This window comes from Furipterus horrens, unplaced genomic scaffold (genome assembly GCF_987537825.1).
Source record: "Furipterus horrens unplaced genomic scaffold, mFurHor1.1.pri manual_scaffold_11, whole genome shotgun sequence".
In the NCBI taxonomy this organism is placed as follows: Eukaryota; Metazoa; Chordata; class Mammalia; order Chiroptera; family Furipteridae; genus Furipterus; species Furipterus horrens.
The window spans coordinates 42456913-42479208 of record NW_028327181.1 but is presented as its reverse complement, the minus strand read 5'-3'; the positions used below and the strand labels follow the sequence as shown (position 1 = coordinate 42479208).

Here is a 22296-nt window from a genome sequence, read left to right as displayed (position 1 = left end):
ATTTCTCCTTGGGTTTTAAATGATAGCCCCACTGGGTTAAGTAATCTTGGTTGTAGGTTCTTGCTTTTCATCACTTTGAATATTTCATGCCAGTTCCTTCTAGCCTGAAATGTTTCTGTTGAGAAATCAGCTGACAGTTTAATGGGAGCTCCATTGTAGGTAGCTGTCTTTCCCTCACCGCTCTTAAGATTCTCTCTTTGTTTTTAATTGTTGCCGTTTTAATTGTGATGTGTCTTGGGTTCATCTTGATTGGGACTCTGTGATCTTTCTGGACATGTGTGTCTTTTTCCTTCATCAGATTAGGGAAGTTTTCTGTCATTATTGCTTCAAAATGGTTCTCAATCCCTTGCTCGTTCTCCTCTCTTTCTGGTATCACTATGATGTGGATGTTGTTATGCTTTATGTTGTCCCAAATGTCCCTTAATCTATCCTCATTTTTTCATTCTTTTTTTTCAAACCTTGTCTTCCAAATCATTGATTCAACCCTCTGCTTCATCCACCCTGTTTATTTCTTCTGTGTATTTTTTTTTGTATATTTTATTGATTATGCTGTTACAGTTGTCACAATTTCTTTTCCCTTTGCTTCCCTCCATCCAACACCCTCCTCCCCCCAGCAGTCCCACGTCCCTTAGTTCATGTCCATGGGCTGTGCATATAAGTTCTTTGACTTCTCCATTTCTTGTACTGTTCTGCACCTTCCTGCTATGCTTCTTAGTCCCTGCACCATTTCCCCCTTTCTTCCCTTCCTCCTCCCAGCTGACACCACGCCACATGGTTTCCATACTTATGATTCTTTTCCCACTCTGGTTGTTTGCTTAGTTTTTGTTTTTATTTTTTAGATTCAATTGTTGGTAGTTGTGATTTTGTTGTCAATTTAATATTCACAATTGTGATCTTCTTTTTCTTAAATTTTAAGTCCCTTCAATATGTCATATAATAATGGTTTGGTGATTATGAACTCCTTTAGATTTACCTTGTCTGGGAAGCACTTTACTTATTACCCTTCCATTCTAAATGATGGCTTTCCTGAATAGAGTGATCTTGGTTGTAGGTCCTTACTTTTCATCTCTTTGAATAATTCTCGCCTGCAATTTTTTTTTTTTAAATCAGCTGATAGTCTTATGGGGACTCCTTTGTAGGTAACTCTCTGCTTTTCTCTTGCTGCTTTTAAGATTCTCTCTTTATCTTTAACCTTTGATATTTTAATTATGTTGTGTCTTTGTGTGGTCCTCTTCGGGTCTAGTTTGTTTGGGACTCTCTGTGCTTCCTGGACCTGTATGTCTGTTTTCTTCCCCAAATTTGGGAAGTTTTCCTTCATTATTTTTTCACATAATTTTTCAATTTCTTGCTCTTCTTCTCCTTCTGGCACCCTATGATTTGGATGTTGGCATGTTTAAAGTTGTCCCAGAGGTTCCTATGCCTCTCCTCATTTTAAAAAAATTCTTGTTTCCTCTTTCTGTACAGGTTGACTGTTTATTTCTTCTTTATGTTCCAATTCATTGATTTGAACCCTGGTTTCCTTCCCTTCACCACTAGTTTTGTGTGGGTTTTTCTTCATTTCGCTTAGTATAGCCTTCACTTCTTCCCTGTTGAACTTAATCTTGTCTGTCAAGCCTGTGAGCATCGTTATCACCAGTATTTTGTACTCTGCATCTGTTAGGTTGGCTCTCTCCTTGTCACTTAGTTCTCCCTCTGGAGCCTTGATCCATTTCCTCTTTGGGGCCATACTTCTCTGTCTCCTCAACTTGACAGCCTCCCTGTGTTTGCCTCTGTGTAGTAGGTAGAGCTGTTGCACCTGTTATGTTGTAAGTGGCAGAGCCTTAGGTTTGTCAGTGCTGGTGATCTGTTTCACAGCCTTGTGGAACTGTGGGGGAGAGGTCAGGGAGGGAACAATGTTGCTTGCCCCGAACTTGCCCCTTTTCCAGGCACTTCTCCCACTTTCTGTACCAAGCTAGCTGACTCCTTTGAGAGACCAGCAGTTTCTTCCTCTGCTCCAACCCCCGCTGGTTTTCACTGTCAGAAGTAATGTGGCTCTCTTTTCCTCTGTGCTGGAACCATGAGCTGCATGGTCTGGTCTGGGGTTGGGATCACTTCCCAAATTTAAAATGTGTGACTGTGCTTTTTCACTGTGGCTACAGCCCCTGTGTCACTGCCACCACCGCCAGCCACACTGCCAGCTTCTGATGACAACCGCCGCCACTGCTGCCACCATGCCACACCCACTGTGCCACACTGCATTCTCTCAGCCCCAACTCTGCCCCTCCTACTTGTCTGGTTGAGTATTTCTTCTTTATTTCTTTGTTTGTTGAACTTCCATGTAGTTCCATTTTCTGAGTATTTTGGGGTTTTTTTGAGTTTTGAAGTGGTTGTAAGTTCCTTCTTAGTTGTGAGGGAGATGTAGTGTGTCTACCTACACCTCCATCTTGGCTAGAAATCCCTCTGTGTATTCTTGGTGTCAGGTATTATATTTACTTGAGTGTTCTTTTTTTATGTGTTCTGTGTCCTTTTACATGCTGCTGTCATTCTAATAAGTACCTTGTAGTTTTCTTTAAGTTTCTTGAGTATCCTTACAGCTCTTTTCCTGAACTCTATAAGTTGCTTCCTCCATTTCATTTAGCTCTTTCTGCAGATTTCTCTTCTTTCATTGAGGCATGTTTCTTTGTCTCCCCATTTTTGCTTCCTCTGTGTTTTTTTCTATGTATTAGGTAGATCTGCTGTGACTTCCAGTCTTGGTGGGGTGGCCTTAGGTATTAGGTAGGCACCCTTTGGGGTCCAGTGACACAGTCTCTTTGATCACCTGAGCGGGGTGCTCTAGGAATGCCCCTTTGTGTGGGTTATGTTGGCTCTCCCGTTGTAATTGAGTCTGATTGCTGTTGGCCTGTTCATGCTGCGATCAACTCTCTGGCTTGCTGGCTGTGAGGCTCAACATTGACCACAGTGTGGAAGCTGCTGTGTAGGTCCTTTCCACATTACGCAGAATTCACCTCAGCAGTGTCTGGTGCCTGCCAAGATCTCCCTTTTGATGTGTCACTTGTGAAGCTTACTCAGTCTGGGCGTGTTGGTGCTGGCCTTCTTGGGAGGGACTTTGGTGCAGACCAGTGTCAAACACTGCTTGTTACTGCCCCTGACAACCTGTTTGGAGCGACAAAGTCATGCTCAGTTTATGGCTGTTTCTGCTGAGCCTAGGTGTGCATGGGAAGGATCAGTGCGTGCCCCAATGCCAGCTTTACCAGCACCGGACCCATGGGTCAGTCAGCCAAAGTCCCAAGCTCCCTGAGATCTGCCTCCACCTACCTGCCTGCTGGCTCCCTGTTAGGCTCAGTCATTGAAAGATCCTCTGGTGGTACTTGAGTTGCATAAGGTAGGTTCTCAGTCACCAGGTAGGGGTGAGTGGTGTTGACCAGATTGATACAGGTTCAAGCTCAGTGCCAGTGCTGGGTCTGAGACCACTCAACCAATGTTCCAGGGCATATCAAATCTACCTGCCACCCACTGGGCGTCAGGTGACCTTGCTCTGAGAAATTTCCCCGGAGACCACTCTAGGTTTGAACAACAAGTTTATTGAGGATAAAAAGGGGGAAGGGGGTGGAGGAAAGAAGAAACTCCTGGACCGATTCAAGGGCCCAGACCCATAGAAGCAAGGGAAGCAGGGGAAAGCTAACTCCTGGTCAACCTCGAGGGCCTATAGGAGCAAGGGAAAGGGAAGGAGACTCCCAGTCACCCATGCGACCCGTAGGAATCACCTGCTTGTGCGTCTGTAGGCGCCGTCTCCACACCCATCCGAACATTCATTTCAGTTAGGGTTAGTTTACCCATCAACACTTTTGGCAAGTTAATTTGTATACAGTTTATTTGTGTACATCAGAAGTCTGGGCGGGCAGTCCAACCACCACCGTGTTCCAACATTGGGTGCTTGCACACTTTTGTGGTGGGGCAGGGTCTCGGAGTTGTCAAGGCAAGGTCAGCAGTTATCAGGCCTGAGCGGACCAAGATAGGCTGTGTGAAGGGAGGGTTCTGCCCTGTTCAGGCATGTGAGGGGAAGTGGCCCCTGTCCCAGAGCCACACAACCAATCTGTCCCAGACCTTGCCAGGTAGAGCCTAAGCTCAGCATGGTAGGGTCTCTGTGGGGTCCAGTGACACAGTCTCTTTGATCACCTGAGCGGGGTGCTCCAGGAATGTCCCTTTGTGTGGGTTATGTGGGCTCTCCCATTGTAATCGAGTCTGTGAAAGGTAGGATGGGGCTAGTGGATCTCCCATGTGATGGATGCGCAGGGCAAGCTTCACGGAAGGTGGGAACTGTGGCCCCTGCCCCACAGCCAAACAACTCAGTCAGTCCTGGAATCTGTGCGGCCCTTGGCAAGGCAGAGCCACTAGGAGTCAGACTGGTGGGGCCATTTGGAGCCCAGAAGGTGAGGCCAAAGGATCTTTCGTGAGGAGCAATCACCAGTTGGGTTCTTGGGTAAGTGGGGGAAATGGCCCCTACTCCAAAGCCACACGACTCAGTCACTGACATACCCTGAGTCTGCCCAGAACTCTACACCCCATATAAGGCTGCTGACTCTTAAGTAGTGCATAAGCTCTACAGAATGGGGCGAGAGGGAGTCCAGAAGGTGGACCAGTTGATTTCTCCAAGATTGATGCCATATGAAGGGGATTGCTCCACCCAAGAAAGATGGTATCTGCAGCATGGGAGAAGGACTCAGCACAGGGATGCTGGGGGCTGTTCCTTCAGCTCTCCCCAGAGCCACACACCATATACTCTTCTCACATGACTCTAGTCTGGTCCACCCTCCCTCCATCAGAGTCCAGGGTGAGTGGTTATAAAAGAAATTCTGTCCATTGGCCCTGTCAGAGGGTGCCTGTGTCTCTAGCAGACTTCTGTCTCTCCCTGATGGATAGAATCCCCACTGACTTTCACAGCCAGATGATATGTGGGTACCTCTTCCAGCTCTGGTGCTCTGGGCTAGTGAGCTTGGCTTGGGGATGAGACCCCATGCTTCTCAGCAGGAATCCGCTGCATCTTAGATATCGCTCTGGAACCTCAGCCACCACCCATGGGACGAGACCATCTCTTTTCACATCTCTGCCCTTCCCACCAGTCTCAATGTGGCTTCTTCTGAAAGTGCTTGGGTATAAGACTAATCTTCAGCTAGTCTTCAGTTGGTTTCTCAGGATGATTATTCTATAATTTATTTGTAATTATCGTTTGGTCCTGGAAGGAGGTGAGTGTATGTTCCACCTACTCTGCCAATGCCTTGGATCCAGGGCCACCATGCTGCATCTTGGTGCTCAGAGCGGCAATCCACCATCAGAACAGTACCCAGGTATTTGGAAGACAAGGTCTTGCGGCCTCCCTTGGCTCCCTCAGGGTGCACTGGAAGTGTCAGCTCCCACCGTGGGCTGCCGCGGGGCTGGGTGGGCTGGGGACGGAGAGCCGCCGCTGCGCTGATGGGCAACAATGAGCACAGTTATCTGTAGTTTGCCAGCCAAGCACTGTCCCGCTGCTGCAAGCACTCCTGCGGACTCCAGAGCCCCAGACACAGCCAGACCTCGGTCCTCGTCAGCCTCAGAACTCGCCACACTCCGCACTTGCCCCATTGTTTTTAAGTACACTTTATTGATTATATTGTTACAATAGTTCCAATTTTTTTCCCCTTTGCTCCCCTCTGCCCAGCATCCCCATTCCCCCAGCAATCCCACCCCCCTTAGTTCATGTCCATGGGTCGTGCATATAAGTTCCCCAGTTTCACCCTTTCCTATATTATTATTATTATTTATTAATTACTTTTTTAAACACCAAAAAATAACAAATCCCCCCTCTCAGACTTAAGACCCTTTATAATCTCGTGCTCCTGTAGCTGCTTGAAGCTGGACATGGTCATCATATTACCTACCCTTGGGTCCAGAAATCCCTAATAAGAGTGGGGGTGTGGAGGGGAGGGTGGCCTTCCCACGTGGGGAAGGATCGTGCAGACTCCGGGTCAGTTGGCTGTCCCCGGACAACGGCGTGCTTGGTTTAACAGGCTGGCATCCTTGTTGTATTCCAGCCAGTTGGTTGAGCCAAACCATTGAGTCTCAGGAGGCAGCGATGCAGACAGGATTAAGTGAGGCCCATATGGGCAGACAATCACTTAGGTAATGAGATCATAGACTTATGCCCTCTGGTTCAATTTTGCTCGCTTGTTTGTGTTGTTCATTAGTCTCCTGTATCAGGTGATATCATATGGTATTTTTCTTTTTTGCCTGGCTTATTTCACTAAGCATAATTCTCTCTAGTTCCATCAATGTTGTTGCAAATGGTAGAAGTTCCTTCTTTCTTTCTGCTGCATAGTATTCCATTGTGTAAATGTACCACGGTGTTTGAACCCACTCATCTACAGATGGGCACTTAGGCTGTTTCCAGCACTTGGCTATTGTAAACGGCGCTGCTATGAACATAGGGGTGTGTAGGTTCTTTTGAATTGGGGTTTCAGGATTCTTTGGATATAATCCTAGCAATGGAATTGCTGGTTCAAGAGGCAGCTCTAGTTGTAGTTTTTTGAGGAAATTCCATACTGTTCTCCATAGCAGCTGCACCAGTCTGCATTCCCACCAACAGGGCACCAGGGTTCCTTTTTCTCCACATCCTCGCCAGCACGTGTTGTTTGTTGATTTGTTGATGATGGCCATTCTGACAGGTGTGAGGTGGTATCTCATTGTGGTTTTTATTTGCATCTCTCTGATGGCTGGTGATGTTGAGCATTCTTTCATATGCCTATGGACCCACTGTATGTCCTCTTTGGAGAAGTGTTTGTTCAGGTCCTTTGCCCATTTTTAAATTGGGTTGTCTTTCTTCTTGGTGTTCAGTCATATAAGTTCTTTATATATTTTTGAGATCAATCCCTTGTCTGAGGTATCATTGGCAAATATATTTTCCCATATGGTTGGTTCCCTTTTCATCTTGCTGATGTTTTCTTTTGCTGAGAAAAAACTCTTTAGTTTGCTGTAGTCCCATTTGTTTATTCTTGCCTTTATTTCCCTTGCATTAGAAGATATATCAGTGAAAATATTGCTACGTGGGATATCTGAAATTCTCCTGCCTATGTTTTCCTCTAGGACTTTTATGGTGTCACGGCTTACATTTAAGTCTTTGATCCATCTTGAGTTTATTCTGGTGTATGGTGTAAGTTGGTGGTCTAGTTTCATTTTTTTGCATGTCCCTGTCCAGTTCTCCCAGCACCATTTGTTGAAGAGGCTCTTTTCACTCCATTTGATGTTCCTTCACCCTTTGTCAAATATTAGTTGTCCATATAGACCTGGGTTTCTGGGCTCTCTATTCTGTTCCATTGATCTATATATCTGTTCTTATGCCGGTTCCAGACTGTTTTGATTACCGTGGCCTTGTAGTATAGCTTGGTATCAGGTATTATGATTCCTCCTACTGTGTTCTTCTTCCTCAAGATTGCTGTGGCTATTTGGAGTCTTTTTTTGGTTCCATATAAATTTTTGAAGTATTTGTTCTAGGTCTGTGAAATATGTCATTGGTATTTTAATAGGGATTGCATTGAATCTATAAATTGCTTTAGGTAGGATGGACATTTTAATGGTGTTGATTCTTCCCATCCATGAGCATGTTATATGCTTCCATTTATTTGTATCTTCCTTAATTTTTCTCTTCAGTGTTAATGTAGTTTTATGAGTACAGGTCTTTTACCTCCTTGGTTACGTTTATTCCTAGGTACTTTATTTTCTTGTTGCTATAGTAAATGGGATTTTTCTTTTAGTTTCTATCTCTTGATATTTTATTGTTGGTGTACAGAAATGCCTTCTATTCCTGAATATTGACTTTGTACCCTGTTATTTTGCCAAATTCACTTATTAGGTTGAGTAGTTTTTTCGTGGAGTCTATAGAGTTTTCTATGTACACTATCATGTCACCTGCAAATAATGACAGTTTTACTTCCTCTTTTCCAATTTGGATGCCTTTTATTTCTCTTTCTTTTCTGATTGCTGTGTCTAGAACTTCCAAGACTATGTTGAATAGCAGTGGGGAGAGTGGACATCCTTGTCTTATTCCTGACCTCAGGGGGAATGCTTTCAGTTTTTGTCCATTGAGTATGATGTTGGCTTCAGGTTTCTCATATATGGCCTTCATTATGTTGAGGTATGCTCCCTCTATTCTCATTTTGCTGAGTGTTTTCATCATAAATGGGTGTTGTACTTTATCAAATGCTTTTTCAGCATCTATTGATATGATCATGTGGTTTTTGTCTTTCATTTTGTTTATGTGGTGTATAATGTTTATTGTTTTGTGAATGTTAAACCATCCTTGCATCCCTGGGATGAATCCCACTCGCTCATGGTGTATGATCTTTCTAATGTGTTGCTGGATCCGGTTTGCCAATACTTTGTTGAGGATTTTAGCATCTATGTTCATCAGTGATACTGGCCAGTAGTTTTCTTTCTTTGCTGTGTCTTGACCTGGTTTTGGAATTAGGGTAATACTAGCTTCTTAGAAAGAGTTTGGGAGTCCTATCTCTTCTTGGATTTTTTGGAATAATCTGAGAAGAATAGGAGTTAGTTCTTTCCTAAATGTTTTGTAAAATTCACCTGTGAAGCCATCCGGTCCAGGGCTTTTGTGTGCCAGGAGTTTTTTGATTACTGCTTCAATTTCACTAGTTGTTACTGGTCTATTCAGGTTTTCTGCTTCTTCTTGATTCAGTTTTGGAAGATTATATGTTTCCAGGAATTTGTCCATTTCATCTAGGTTGTCGAATTTCTTTTGATACAGTTGTTTGTAATAATTTCTTACAATCCTTTGTATTTCTGTGTTATCAGTTGTGATTTCTCCTCTTTCATTTCTGATTTTATTTATTTGAGTCCTCTCTCTTTTTTTATTGATGAACCTGGTTAAAGGCTTGTCAATTTTGTTAACCTTTTAAAGAACCAGCTCCTGGTTTTATTGATCTTTTGAATTGTTTGTTTAGTCTCTATGTCATTTAATTCTGCTCTGATCTTAATGATTTCCTTCCTTCTACTCACTTTGGGCTTTGTTTGTTGTTGTTTCTCTAGTTCTTGTAGCTGTAGGGTTAGATTTTTTATTTGGGATTCTTCTGTCCTTTTTAGGTAGGCCTGTATTGCTATGAACTTTCCTCTCAGGATTGCTATTGCTGTGTCCCATAGGTTTTGGTTTGTTGTGTGTTCATTATCATTTGTTTCCAGAAACTTTTTGATTTCTCCCTTGATGTCATTGTTAACCCATTCATTATTTAATAGCATGTTATTCATTCTCATGAGTGTCAGATCATGTACACCTGGACTTTGGTAATCAACCTGGCCCTGGACTTAGCCAGTCCCAAAAGATATGTTGATGGACTGAAACTTTCCCAGAGGAAATGCTAATGGACTTAGCCCAATATGTTAACTAAGCTGGTGTGGGAAGGGGAAAGCAATGAGATGTGAATGACCTACTGAATATGTCAATAAGCAAACTCCCCCTCACTGAAAGGTGTATAAAAAGGTGCCTGCAGAAGTGCCGGTGGTGATTCCTACAGGCCCACGAAGAGGACCCGGAATCACCCTCCCCTATTCCCTTGCTCCTACGGGCCCACAGGGAGGACTGGGATCTACCCCCACCCCCTCTGCCGCTGTTTCCCTGGCTCCTACAGGCCATTGAGTCAGTCCAGGGAATTGCCTTTCCCCTTAACCCCTTTCCACCTTCCTTTGTTCCCTCAATAAACCAGTTATCTGTTCCCACAGCAGTCTCTGGGCAATTTCTCAGAGCAGGGCTATCCTGATAATGAGTTTGAATGTCTTTGAGTTTTTTCCTTGAGGTTGATTTCTAGTTTCAAGCCATTGTACTCTGAGAAGATGCTTGATACAATTTCAGTTTTCTTGAATTTGTTAAGGCTTGTTTTGTGTCCTACCATGTAGTCTGTCTTTGAAAATATTCCATGTACACTTGAAAAGAATGTATATTTTGCTTCTTGGGGGTGAAAACTTCTATATATATCAACTAAGTCCATTTGATCTAGAGTGTTGTTCAATGCCTCAGTATCCTTGCTGTTTCTTTGCTTCGAAGATCTGTCCATTGTTGACAATAGGGTGTTAAAGTCCCCTACTGTGAGTGTTGCTGTCTATACCCTTCCTGAAGTCTTTCAAAATTGTTCTTACATATTTGGGTGCACCTATGTTGGGTGCATATATGTTTACAAGGGTTAAATCTTCTTGGTGGATTTTTCCCTTAAGTATTATGAAATGTCCTTCTTTGTCTCTTTTTATGGCCTTTGCTGTGAAATCTGTTTTGTCTAATATAAGTATTGTTATCCCAGCTTTTTTTTCATGTCCATTTGCTTGAAATTTTTTTCCATCCCTTCACTTTCAGTCTGTGTAGCTCTTTTGTTCTAAGACAGGTCTCTTGTAGACAGCATATATGTGGGTCATGCTTTCTAATCCATTCAGCTACCCCGTGTCTTTTGATTGGTGCATTTAATCCATTTACATTTAAGGTTATTATTGATAGGTACTTATTCATTGTCATTTCCCCCCTTTGTACTTGTGTTCCTCTCTGTCTGTCTCTGTTTCTTCATCTTAAAGCAGACCCTTTAGCATCTCTTGCAATGCTGGTTTGGTGGAGATGTATTCTTTTAGCCTTCTTTTGTCTGGGAAACTCCTTATTTCACCTTCCATTTTGAATGAGAACCTTGCTGGGTAGAATATTCTTGGTTGTAGGCCTTTGTTTTTCATTGATTGGAATATTTTTTGACATACCCTTCTGGCTTGTAGTGTTTCTGCTGAGAAATCTGATGATAGCCTTATTGGAGCTCCCTTGTATGTTACCAGCTGTTTTTCTCTTGCTGCTTTTAGGATTCGCTGTCTTTCATTGTTGCCATTTTAATTATGATGTGTCTTTTAGTGGGTCTGTTGGTGTTCATCTTCATTGGGACCCTCTGTGCTTCCTGGACTTGCATGACTTTTTCTCTCCTCAAGTTAGGGAAGTTTTCTGTCATTAGTTTTTCAAACAGGTTTTCTATCCATTGCTCCTCTTCTTCTCCTTTTGGAATTCCTATAATACGGATATTATTACGTTTCATGTTATCCTGCAGCTGTCTTAAAACCTCTTCATTCTTTTCCAGTCCTTTTTCATGTTGTTGCACTGTCTGGGAATTTTTTTCTACGTTGTCCTACAGCTTGCTGATCCGATCTTCTGCTTCCTCTAGCTTGCTTTTAATTCCTTCTATTGTGTTCTTCAATTCAGAAATTGTATTCTTCATTCCCTCCTGGCTCTTAATGATAGCTTCTATGTTCTTTTTCATGCTGGTGTAATTCTCAGTAAGTTCCTTGTAGTTTCCCTGGAGTTTCTTGTAGCTTCCCTGGAGTTCTTTGTAGTTTTCTTTGAGCTTGCTGAGCTCATTGAGCTTCCCTATAATCCATGGTTTGAATTCCACGTCTGATAGTTTGCTTACCTCTGTTTCATTTAGCATTCTTTCTGGGGATTCCTCCTTTCCTTTCGATGGGGGGGGGGGTTGTTTCTCTATCTCCCCATTTTTGTGACTCTTCTTGCTTGTTACTGCTTCTTAGATTGATCTGCACTTCCTCAGTCTGCCCCTGGTAGTGTCAGATCATGTACCAATCTGGGCCTAGGCAGCCTGTTGGAGATGATCAGAGATCTACCGCCTTTGTCTGTCTCCTTTAGTTGTTAATCTATTCAATCTGTGATCAGCTGTCAGGCTTAAGCACTGAGGGTGGGACAGGTTGATTGCTGCAGGCGGGGTTTTGCTTCCCCTCAGGCTGACGCCACTTAGAGGGGAATGGTCTGCCTGCAGTACTGGGGATGAGTCAGCACTGGGACCTGGTCAGCTGTTCCCTCAGTTCTCTCCCCAAAGCCACCACCCCAAATTCTCCCCAAGCGTCTCTAGTCCTCTCTGCCCTCCCTCTCCTTGAGCCCAGGGTAAGTGGGTGCCACAATATCCTCATATGTGATCCACTTAAGAGCTCCCCTCTCCAGCTGTTTCTTTCAGGCCTGCAAAAAACTGTGGCTTTTCACTTTTCACAGCTGGATGCTGTTCTACTTTCCACTCTGTTGCTGTAAGCTGGGAAGCCCAGCTGGGGGTTCAGACCCTGCCCTTCTCAGAGGGAACCCCCAGCTGATAAGCAGTTTCTCAGTCCCTTCAGCTGCCACCCATGGGAGCCCAGCCAGCCCTTTCATTTCTCCGCACTTTCTACCGGTCACGTTGTGATGAGTGGCCTTTTCTGTCTCTTCATGGTTATAAGACCTGTCTCCAGCTAGTGTGCAGTTGGTTATTCCAGATGATTTCTCCACAATTAAGTTGTAAGTCCAGATTGGTCCTGGGAGGAGGTTAGTATAGCTCCCACTTACTCCTCTGCCATCTTGGATGCCTGTACTTGTCCCATTTTGATGAGACAAAAATGTTTCAGCACTCGGTGCTTGCTCACCACTCGGCATCCCTCTCTCGCAATGAAACAGTGGTCAACATGTCATTCTCATGGTAGCTCACACACAGTTCGGTACTTGTCAGTTTCGGCACTCATCATGAGTTCCAGAATGAATTAATGACGAATACTAAGGTACCACTTCAGAGAGTTTCTTTCAGTACAATTTTCCAGGTTGAAAGATGGATTCCTGGCACTTCCTACTCTATCGTCCTCTCTGATTTCACATCTTTTTGACCTTTTGTTAAACTCACTTGGGAAGCCTTCAAGTTAGATTGCTCAATTATTCATTTCTCTAGCCTCTTACACTTCTTTGTGGCATTCTTTAGTTTGTCTCTCTTCCCCACTAGACTGCATACTTTAGGAGGATAAGAACCCTGTCTGTCTTGTTTTCTGCTTTGTCCCCAGTGTCTGGCACATAGGGATATATATGAAATGTTTCATGGATAACTTAAAGTGACTTAACCTGAGAAATACAGTGTCTATCAGCAGGGTAGCTGTTTTATTAGTTATAATATACAGCACAATGCTGGCACAGGGAAGCTCTGATTAATAGCTCCTGTGATAATCTGCACAGTAACCTATATCCTATGTGATTCCTGTTCTGTGGAGCTTACTGTTTGGATCTAATAGTAATTTTCAACTCGGGAGAAAAGTTGCCCAGGTCAGATGCGATCTCTGTAGGCAGGAACCCCCAGGTCACATCTCTTCGGAAGAGAGGTGCTTCAGCCTGTGTCATTTCATGCCCAGTGGGCCACTCCAACTCTGAATAGCAGAGACACGTGGCTCACATGGCCTGTCACTCTGAAGGTGCATTTGGTTTCTGCTGTATCTGACCAGGTGCAGACACACAAGCCTTTCACGGTGACCTTCGACCTCGCAGACCCTGGGGCTGTCATTGCAGCAACAGCTGAGATCCTGCAGTGCTTTGGCTACGTAGATGTGCTTATCAACAACGCTGGGGTCAGCTACCGTGGCGCCATCACAGACACCACCGTGGATGTGGACAAGAGGGTCATGGAGACAAACTACTTTGGCCCAGTAGCTCTAACGAAAGGTGACAGTCTTAGATGAAAGAGAAAAGAACACTGATATGTTAGGTTTTTGTTTTTGTTTTTAAGTCACTTTGTTCCTTGTTGGCTAAACGTTGCCTGTCCTCATCCTCTCGTTTACCCTGGAAAAGGTGCTGTTTTTTACAGCTTGGGTGCTGGCTTTTTCCAGATTTTTATTTGCATTTTCTTTATCTGCTTTCTAGCCTTAAATCAAGATGCTCTCTTCAGTGACAGAGTCATTTGTACAGCACCGCCTCCATTTCCTCTCAGTGGTGCTTGTAAACCCCCACAAAGTGCAGATACTCTTCTGTGCAGGCATGATTTCGCTCCAGGGGAAAGCTCTCGCTGGGGAAGGGAGAGGAGCTGCCCGTTAGTGACCAGGCTTCTGTCTGCTGCTGTCTCCTCCCCACTCCTCCCTTCTGCCTGCTTGCTCAAGTCTGCCAGGCACGGGAAACCTAAAAGTCCCAACAAAACGTGGGCCTCCCCACTGAGGGCTTTCACTGTTCACCTCCTTCAATCAGATGAAACCTAATAAGTGAGGCTGCCCCCTCTCAGCATTAGGTGCAGTGACCAGAAGAAAAGTCCTCTTCTAAAGTCTCTGACCTCTTTCCTCAGCACTGCTGCCCTCCATGATCAAAAGGCGACAGGGCCACATTGTCGCAATCAGCAGCATCCAAGGCAGAATCAGCATTCCTTTTCGATCAGCATGTGAGTACTTCCTTCTCCCTCCCCCAAATGTTTTTCTTTTTGTTTTTTCCTGATTACAGAAATAGAATATTTTCTATCCAGAATGCAGACATTAGAGAAATATTCAATACAGAATATGAAGGAACTTCATCAGAATGTGTTCTCCTGAGCAGAGAATGTCTGGGTTCAAATCCCAGCTCTACTCTTTATCCGCTGTGTGCGACCTTATGCAAATGTCCCTACCACTCTGCACCCCAGTCCTCATCTGCAGAATGGAGACAGGGGCTCTGTTGAGGGAAGTGCCTGGAGCAGTGCCAGGCATAAGAAACATGCTGGTATTAGTCACAGTGATCGATTACTGCTGCCACTCAGGTAGTCACTTCATAACCACTTCGGGTCTCTGCCTCCAAACATTTTCTACATATGATCAAATATACAAAGGCAGGGTCACATTACGCACACTGTTTTGTGACTTGCTTATTTCTCTTGACAATATATCTTTCTACAGCATTATATATGTATCTACCTAATCCTTGTAAGTCGGTATATAGTAATTCATTGAATGGATATATGACATAATTTACTGAGCCATCTTCCTGGATACTTGAGGATTTTTTCCCTTCAGTCTTTGACCAATAACAGTTATGCACTACATAGAACATCCTTAACTCTTTATGTCTCTAGGCATTCATGGGAGAGTTTCAGTGGAAATAGGCAGGGCTGAATAATTAAAACTGCCACACTGGCTTTCATGTCACACTTCCTGTCCATGTATGTGAGTGGCTTTGTCAAAAATGTATCATTTCATTCATCTGTCTGCCATCATGTAGCACCAGCAAGCAAACAGAATCTAGTTTTCTTAAGAGATTTCAAAGATAATTTCACAGACTGTCTTACTAACTCCATTCTTTGCTCCACCCTTTGGAAGTAATACTTACAACCGACTCATCTGCTCTCCCCGCCTGCAAGTGCTCAATTCAGCCACGCCCAGCAGACTTGGCAGAGAAGACAGGGAGAGCGCAGGTGCTTCAGTGCTTAGAGAGGACAGGACAGACATCCAGCTGTCTGACCTGGAAATGTCACAGAAAATTACCCTTTCTTTCTGAACCCAGTTCTACATGTTGGTTCTAGTTTAACTTGTCTGACCCTGCATTTCCTTTCTTGTGAAATTAGACTTAAAATCATCTTACATACTTCACAAAGCTGTTTTAAAGATGAAACGAGACAAACAGAGATGGAAAGTGCTCTGTAGCCCTGGCTGGTGTGGCTCAGTGGATTGAGCATCGGCCTGCAAACCAAAAGGTCGCCGGTTCGATTCCTGGTCAGACCACGTGCCTGGGCTGCGGGCCAGGTCCCAGGTGGGGACGTGGTTGGGGACGTGCAAGAAGTAACCTGTCTCTCGCACATCAATGTCTCCCTCCCTGTCTTTCTCCCTCTCTTCCCCTCTAAAAAAATTAATTTAAAAAAAGCTTTTTAAAAAAGTCCTTTGTAAATTGTGAAGTGCTGTATCTGTATCTGTTCCTGTGGTTATTTCTGTTTTCAACTCCAATAGTGTAGGACAACCATCTAAGGCTGATGAAATGGTTTGGGAATACATACATATATTTATATAAAATCACAAATGATAAAGCAGATGAGGTAAACTGTTAATAGGTAAATCAGGATCAAGGATATACCATTTTCTTGGTTTGAAATGATTTTAAAACTTTGATTTAATCTGAGTTTTGTTCTCCACTTGGCCTGTGGTTACAGTGGGTCGCACGTGGCCGGTCTGGGCCCTTTATGACGGTCAGCTGGGATGTGGCAGTGCCTCCCGGGCGCGGCTGGGGGTGTTGATGAGCAGGCGTCTTCTCACAACACGGGGGGCAGCCTCACCTCCCTCACACCGCTGTGGTGAGGGTCCGGTCAGGTGATCCAGGCAGTGTGTTGCGCACTGCACCTCATGGGTCGGAGGGCTGAGTCCCATCACATTAGTGATGATGAGTAGGTCAGCAGAGCCTGGCTGATGACCTGCAGCCTAAGAGCTCTGGGAGACTCATTGTCAGGGTACATCCTTCCAGGGACCCGGAGAATGACTCCCTACTCTCCGTGCTTGGGCCTGGGCAGCACTTCTGGAATCACAGTGATGGGAACAGTTCTCTCCACCCACCCACCCACAGACTACTGATCTTGCCTAGCAACACGACCTAAACCAGAGAAGCTGGCCCCAGAAGGGACTGTAGCAAGTTCAGACATTTGAATTTCTCATGGGACTTGCTGTGACACTTCCTGGGTTTTTCCCTTCCTGTTTTATTGGCCAGTGGATCCCCCTTTCCTAAGGCTGAAACACTTAGGAAGAAACTGATTTTCAGTGCAGATGCCATGTGTTTCCCAAGAATGTCATTGCCAGTTGCTGTACGCCCCTTCCTCGTGTTGTGGAGCCATCACATCAGCTTCGTTTCTTGAAAGTGGAGCAAGCTTGGTAGTTCTTCCAGATGAAAAGCCACTCTATGGAAGTTTCTTACCCAAAATACATAAGAGAGCCAATCTCAGATTTTATGCAAACACATTCCCATGCACGTAAGTGTGCTCACTAATAGCACAGCTTCAACATCAAAACCTGGAAACACCCTGTGAAGAAGGGCCAGTTCTGAAGTCCGGGGACTCACGGGGGAGCATGGCAAGTCTGCGTGGCTGGCATGGAGGCTGTCCAGTCTCTTGTCACCAGGTGAAGAAGGGTACTTGCAGGAATAATATGAACAGTATGAGCTCATTTCTGTTAAAATCACATATATGCGTTTGTATACTAGATATATAAAAAATAAATTCTGAGTCCTGGCTGGTGTGGCTCAGTGGATTGAGTGCCAGCCTGTGAACCAAACGGTCACTAGTTCAATTCCCAGTCAGGGCACATGCCTGGGTTGTGGGCCAGGTCCCCCACTGGGGGTGTGTGAGAGGCAACCACACATTGATGTTTCTCTTTCACCCTCCCTTCCCTTCTCTCTAAAAATAAATAAAATCTTTTAAAAAATAATAAATCCTGAGATACCATTAGCATTGGTTATCTCTGGAGAATGAAGTTTGAAGGCAGAAGGACTTTTATTTTTTTACTTTATATATTTATGTACTATTTGAATGTTTTACCCATTGGGCACTGAGTAGTTGTTTTTTTCAGGGGTGGCAGGATTTAGGGTTTTTTTTTTCTTTTAAAGTGGAATAATTTCTGACTTAAAGAAAAGTTGCAGGAACAGTACAAAGAATTCTTATTGTACCGTTCGTGCAGATTTTGCAGTTGTTAACATTTTATCATATTTGCTTTATCATATTCTCTGTGTGTGTATATGCAAATGTAAGTATATATGAAATTTATAATTTTTCTTTCCTGAATCATTTGAAGAAAGTTGGAGTCATATTGCTCTTTTCCTTCTAAATACTTAAGGGTGTTTCCTAAAAACAAGGACAGAATGTACTTCTCTAAGGAGATGAACATTGCTATAATACTGTACTTTTATCATCTTAAATTATAAAACCAGTTCTCTGAATTCAAGAGAGCACGAATGGGAGTGAATGCGTGTCTTCACCTAGGCATGCCCCACACCAGCTCACTCACCTGCCTCTGGCCACCGACCTTTGCAGACGCAGCCTCCAAACATGCCACCCAAGCATTCTTTGACTGTCTGCGCGCCGAGATGGAACAGTATGAGATCAAGGTTACCGTCATCAGCCCTGGCTACATCCACACCAACCTTTCTCTAAATGCCATCACTGCTGATGGCTCCAGATATGGAGGTGAGGCCGCAGTTTCTCTTTTCTTTTATAAAAAGCTGTTGGTCAGCCACAGTCAGACACTGCTCTTACCTGAGGATTCTTTGCCTATTCATTTGAATATAACTTTTAAGGTGAAAGCACTGACACGTGAGTGTTGGTTATACATACTGCTGAAGAACCCTCATTTACCACGAACCACCCCATTACAGCTGTCACACAGAGCCCTTGTGGGCCAGGGCTTTGAGGGCGGGAAAGGAAGTCCCTAGGCTGAAATGCTGCCAGACTTCCAACAAACCCATTCTCTGAATTTAAGAGAAGTTAACATGACTACATCATATGGAACTATGGGATGCTTGACCCAAAGGGTTCCACACCCACTAAGCTTGAGTCAAACTTATTTCAGGGTACTCAAAGCAACAAGCCCAGTCTTGTGGGGTGAGGCGGGTTCCACTGAGTCTCAGAATCTCCCTCTTGCTTCAGCCAGAGTGCTGAGCTGGCCTGCAGTTACCACCAGTGGGCCCAACTGCCTGGCTCCAGGATGCAGGCTCAGGCCAAGCAGAGACCAATTGGTTTTTGCCTCTCAGGTGGGTTGACCCATGGGTGCTATTGCTGTGGAAGCCAGCTTCGCTTTCCCTAGCTTGAATAGGGCCTGCTTAGCCCTTGAGCACTGTCCTCCATGTTTTGCCTCCCTGGATGTGATCTCTTGGGCCTGTGCTGTGGCGTTCATCAGGGGCCTCCTGGTCTTACCCCAGCCTGACCTGAACCAAGACTGCCTATGACCTGGGTGGCAGCTGCTCTCTTACTCAGCAAGTCAGTAGACAGAGGCACAGATGCAGAGAGAGTCATATTTATATTATTTATACTTAGAAAAATCTTTTTAAAAAATCCCTCTGTGGCATTTAAAATAAGCAACAATCAGAAACCTCCTAGTCTCCTGTTAACAAAAACACGGTAAGAACACATGTTGGTAGGAAGCTCAGGCAGTCTGGACAACTTACGAATGCTTTCGTTTTTCTTAAGTATATTTTATTGATTATGTTATTATGGTTGTCCTAATTTTTCCTCCTTTGCCCTCCTCTGCCTGGTACCCCCCTTTCCAGCCAGCAATTCCCTCTCCCCTTAGTTCATGTCCATGGGTTGTATGTATAAGTTCTTTGACTTCTCCATTTCCTATACTACTGTTAACATCCCCGTGTCTATTTTGTACCTACCAATTATGCTGCTTAATCCCTGCACCTTTTCCCCATTTTCCCTTTCCCCCTCCCAGCTAATAACCCTCCAAATGATTCTGTTTCTGTTCTAGTTGTTTGCTTAGTCGGTTTGTTTTTATTTTTTAGATTCAGTTGTTGATAATTGTGAATTTGTTGCCTTTTTAATTTTCATAGTTGTGATCTTTTTTTCCTAAATAAGTCCCTTTAACATTTCACATAATAAGGGCTTGGTGGTGATGAGCTCCTTTAGCTTTACCTTGTCTGGGAAGCGCTTTATCTGCCCTTCCATTCTAAATGATAGCTTTGCAGGATGGAGTAATCTTGGTTGTAGGTCCTTGCTTTTCATCACTTTGAATACCTCTTGCCAGTCCCTTCTTGCCTGCAAAGTTTGGTGTGAGAAATCAGCTGATAGTCTTATGGGAACTCCTTTGGAGGTAACTCTCTCTTGCTACTTTTCAGATTCCCTCTATCTTCAACCGCTGGCATTTTAATGATGATGTGTCTTGGTGTGGTCCTCTTTGGGTCCAACTTGTTTGGGACTCTGTGCTTCCTGGACTTGTATGTCTGTTTTCCTTTGCCAAATTAGGGAAGTTGTCTTTCATTATTGTTTTCAAATAAAATTTCAATTTCTTGCTCTTCTTCTCCTTCTGGCATCCCTATGAACTGGATGTTGGCACATTTGGAGATATCCCAGAGTCTTCCTATACTGTCCTCATTTTTTTTGAATTCTTGTTTCTTCTTTTTGTTCTGGCTGAATGTTTATTTCTTCCTTATGTTCCAAATCGTTGATTTGAATCCAGACTTCTTTCCCTTTACTGTTGGTTCCCTGTGGATTTTTCTTTATTTCACTTAGTGTAGTTTTCATTTCTTCCTTCATGTTGTTGAGCATCCTGATCACCAGTGTTTTGAACTCTACATCTGATAGGTTGGCTATCTCCATCTCACTTAGTTCTTTTTGTGGGGTTTTGTTCTGTTCTTTTATTTGGGCTGTATTTCTTTCTCCTCAATTAGGCAGCCTCCCTGCATTTGTGTGCATATTAGGTGGAGCTCCTTTGCCTCCGTCTTAGCGCACCTGTAAATTGTGGGGGTGGAGCCTTAGGTATTCACCAACACGGAGCAATCCATTTCACCACTTTTTGGCTATGTTGAGGAAGGGTTTGGTGAGGGGACTGTGCAGCTGCCTTGCTTCTAGGGGTCTGCCCATCACTCACCCCATTTCCAATCACTTCACCCACTCCCCATATGTGACTGGCACCCTTCCAGCTGTTGCCCTGGTGTTGAATCACAGAGTGGGTGGGTTTGCATACATTTTAGGACTGTGCGGGTCCTTTAAGCGGAGTTTGCTAAAAACGCAACAGTTTCTTCCACTGCCCCAACCCCTACTGATTTTTACAGCCAGAAGTTATGGGGATTTATCTGCTGGGCACTGGAACCCTGGGCTGTACAGTCTAGCCTGGGGCTGGGACTGCATACTCCCAAGGTGTCCCTCCCGGTTTTTACCCACCGCACATGAATATGGGACCGCCCATGCCTGTTTCACTGCTGCTGCTGCCTCTCCACGCACACCAGGTCTCCTCACTTCTCTGCCCTGTCTTGGCATCTCTGCTCCTCCTACCTGTCTGGATGAATGTGGCTTCCTTAAGTCCTTGGTTGTCAGACTTCCATACAGTTCGATTTTCTGACAGTTCTGGGTGTTATTAGTTTTGAAATTTTGTTGTAATTCTTTTCATGGTTGCGTTAGGAGGCAGAGCATGTCTATCTATGCCTCTATCTTGACCAGAAGTCCACGAACGGTTTCTAATGATCTGTGATAGTGTCCTCTCCTCTATGCCTGCCAACTAGTCCTGCTTTGTTGGGAAAATTGTCAGATTACTAGGGAACAAGAAACATCAGTTGCTGTTAACCAGCCAAATGCATCCTAAACTGCCCACAGCTATCTCTTAACACCCAAAACAAACCCAGGGTTTTTCCCTACTCCGTATTCAGTGACACATGACCTAGGGGATTGTGACACCCCTTCTGATTCATGTCTTCACTTGCACTCCAGTGAGCTTGTAGTGCATTTGGGCATCACAGTCTTTCCACCTCTGCCTCACTGACCTCAAGCCAGGCCACCCAAGTTGAATTTGATGGTTCAACATCCTTAGTCATTGGTTGTTTCAAAAGGCAAAAGTTCCTAAGGTCAGGAATCCCCTCCTCAGCTGTGGTATGACGGGCTAGCTCTGAGACCCCATCTGGGCTGGTCTTCATCCTTCGTTGTAAACCAGCTCTGAGCGCTGATGGAAGCCCCACCCACCTTTTCCCATGTCCCACCCGCATCTCTCTTACCCTACTCACATGCTGAGCCACAGAATGGGTCCTCACTTCCTGAAGTACAGGAGACTCAGGGATGGTGGCATACCACCTGCCTCCTGACAGACTGGGAGAAGCTTCCTGATGGGAAATCTGGTGAGCCTATTGAACGACAGTACTTGGCAGCTCAACTCAAGACAGGTACTTTTGCTTCCAAGTTCATGGGTTTCCTTTGTTTATTTTAGTTATGGACAAGACCACAGCCCAGGGCCGAATGCCTGCAGAGATGGCCCGAGATGTTCTAGCTGCTGTGGGGAAGAGAAAGAAAGATGTGATCCTTGCTGACCTGTTGCCTTCCCTGGCCATATATCTGCGAACTCTAGCTCCTGGGCTCTTCTTCAGCCTCATGGCCTCCCGGGCCAGAAAGGAGCAGAAATCCAAGAACTCCTAGTGCCACAGAGAGATGGGTATTACTGGATATTTGTCTCACAGGTGGGAAAGATGGAGGTACACTTGCCCTGGAAATACCTGGCTCGACCCTGCTGGCGGAGAACAGGAAAAAAAAAGATCTTCCCAACTGTGTGGGGTAACCCGTAAGGAGTCAGTGTGGAGCTAGGTTTTAATGCTGAGAATATGAAATAAATGAATGGAAAACTAAGAGTCATAGTCCTTATGGACTAGAGTAACCATGCCTCCTTTGAATTCCAGCCTCTGCCATCTCCTAAAAAATGTTTCCATCTTGACATCAGAAGACAGCCTGACATCACCTTGTCCCAGTTGTTTTCATGTTTGACTTACCCAAGACCATTTGCCTAATTGGTTTGGCAGAGTCTACTTCCAGTAGTAAAGGGAGAAGGCTACAGTTCAAGATGGCA

The 22296-nt window shown here is 44.5% G+C and overlaps 1 protein-coding gene across 1 annotated transcript in view; it reads left to right on the top strand.

The window, feature by feature from the left end:
- The window catches only part of DHRS7B (dehydrogenase/reductase 7B), a 70501-nt gene extending 48422 nt beyond the window's left edge, over window positions 1-22079 (top strand). Inside the window, exons 4-7 of the mRNA XM_090291912.1 lie at window positions 13273-13489; window positions 14100-14192; window positions 17787-17939; window positions 21667-22079. Of these exons, the coding sequence (XP_090148038.1) occupies window positions 13273-13489; window positions 14100-14192; window positions 17787-17939; window positions 21667-21872 (669 nt within the window). The 3' untranslated portion in view covers window positions 21873-22079. The remainder of the gene's footprint in view (window positions 1-13272; window positions 13490-14099; window positions 14193-17786; window positions 17940-21666) is intronic.
- Window positions 22080-22296: the final 217 nt, after the last annotated feature.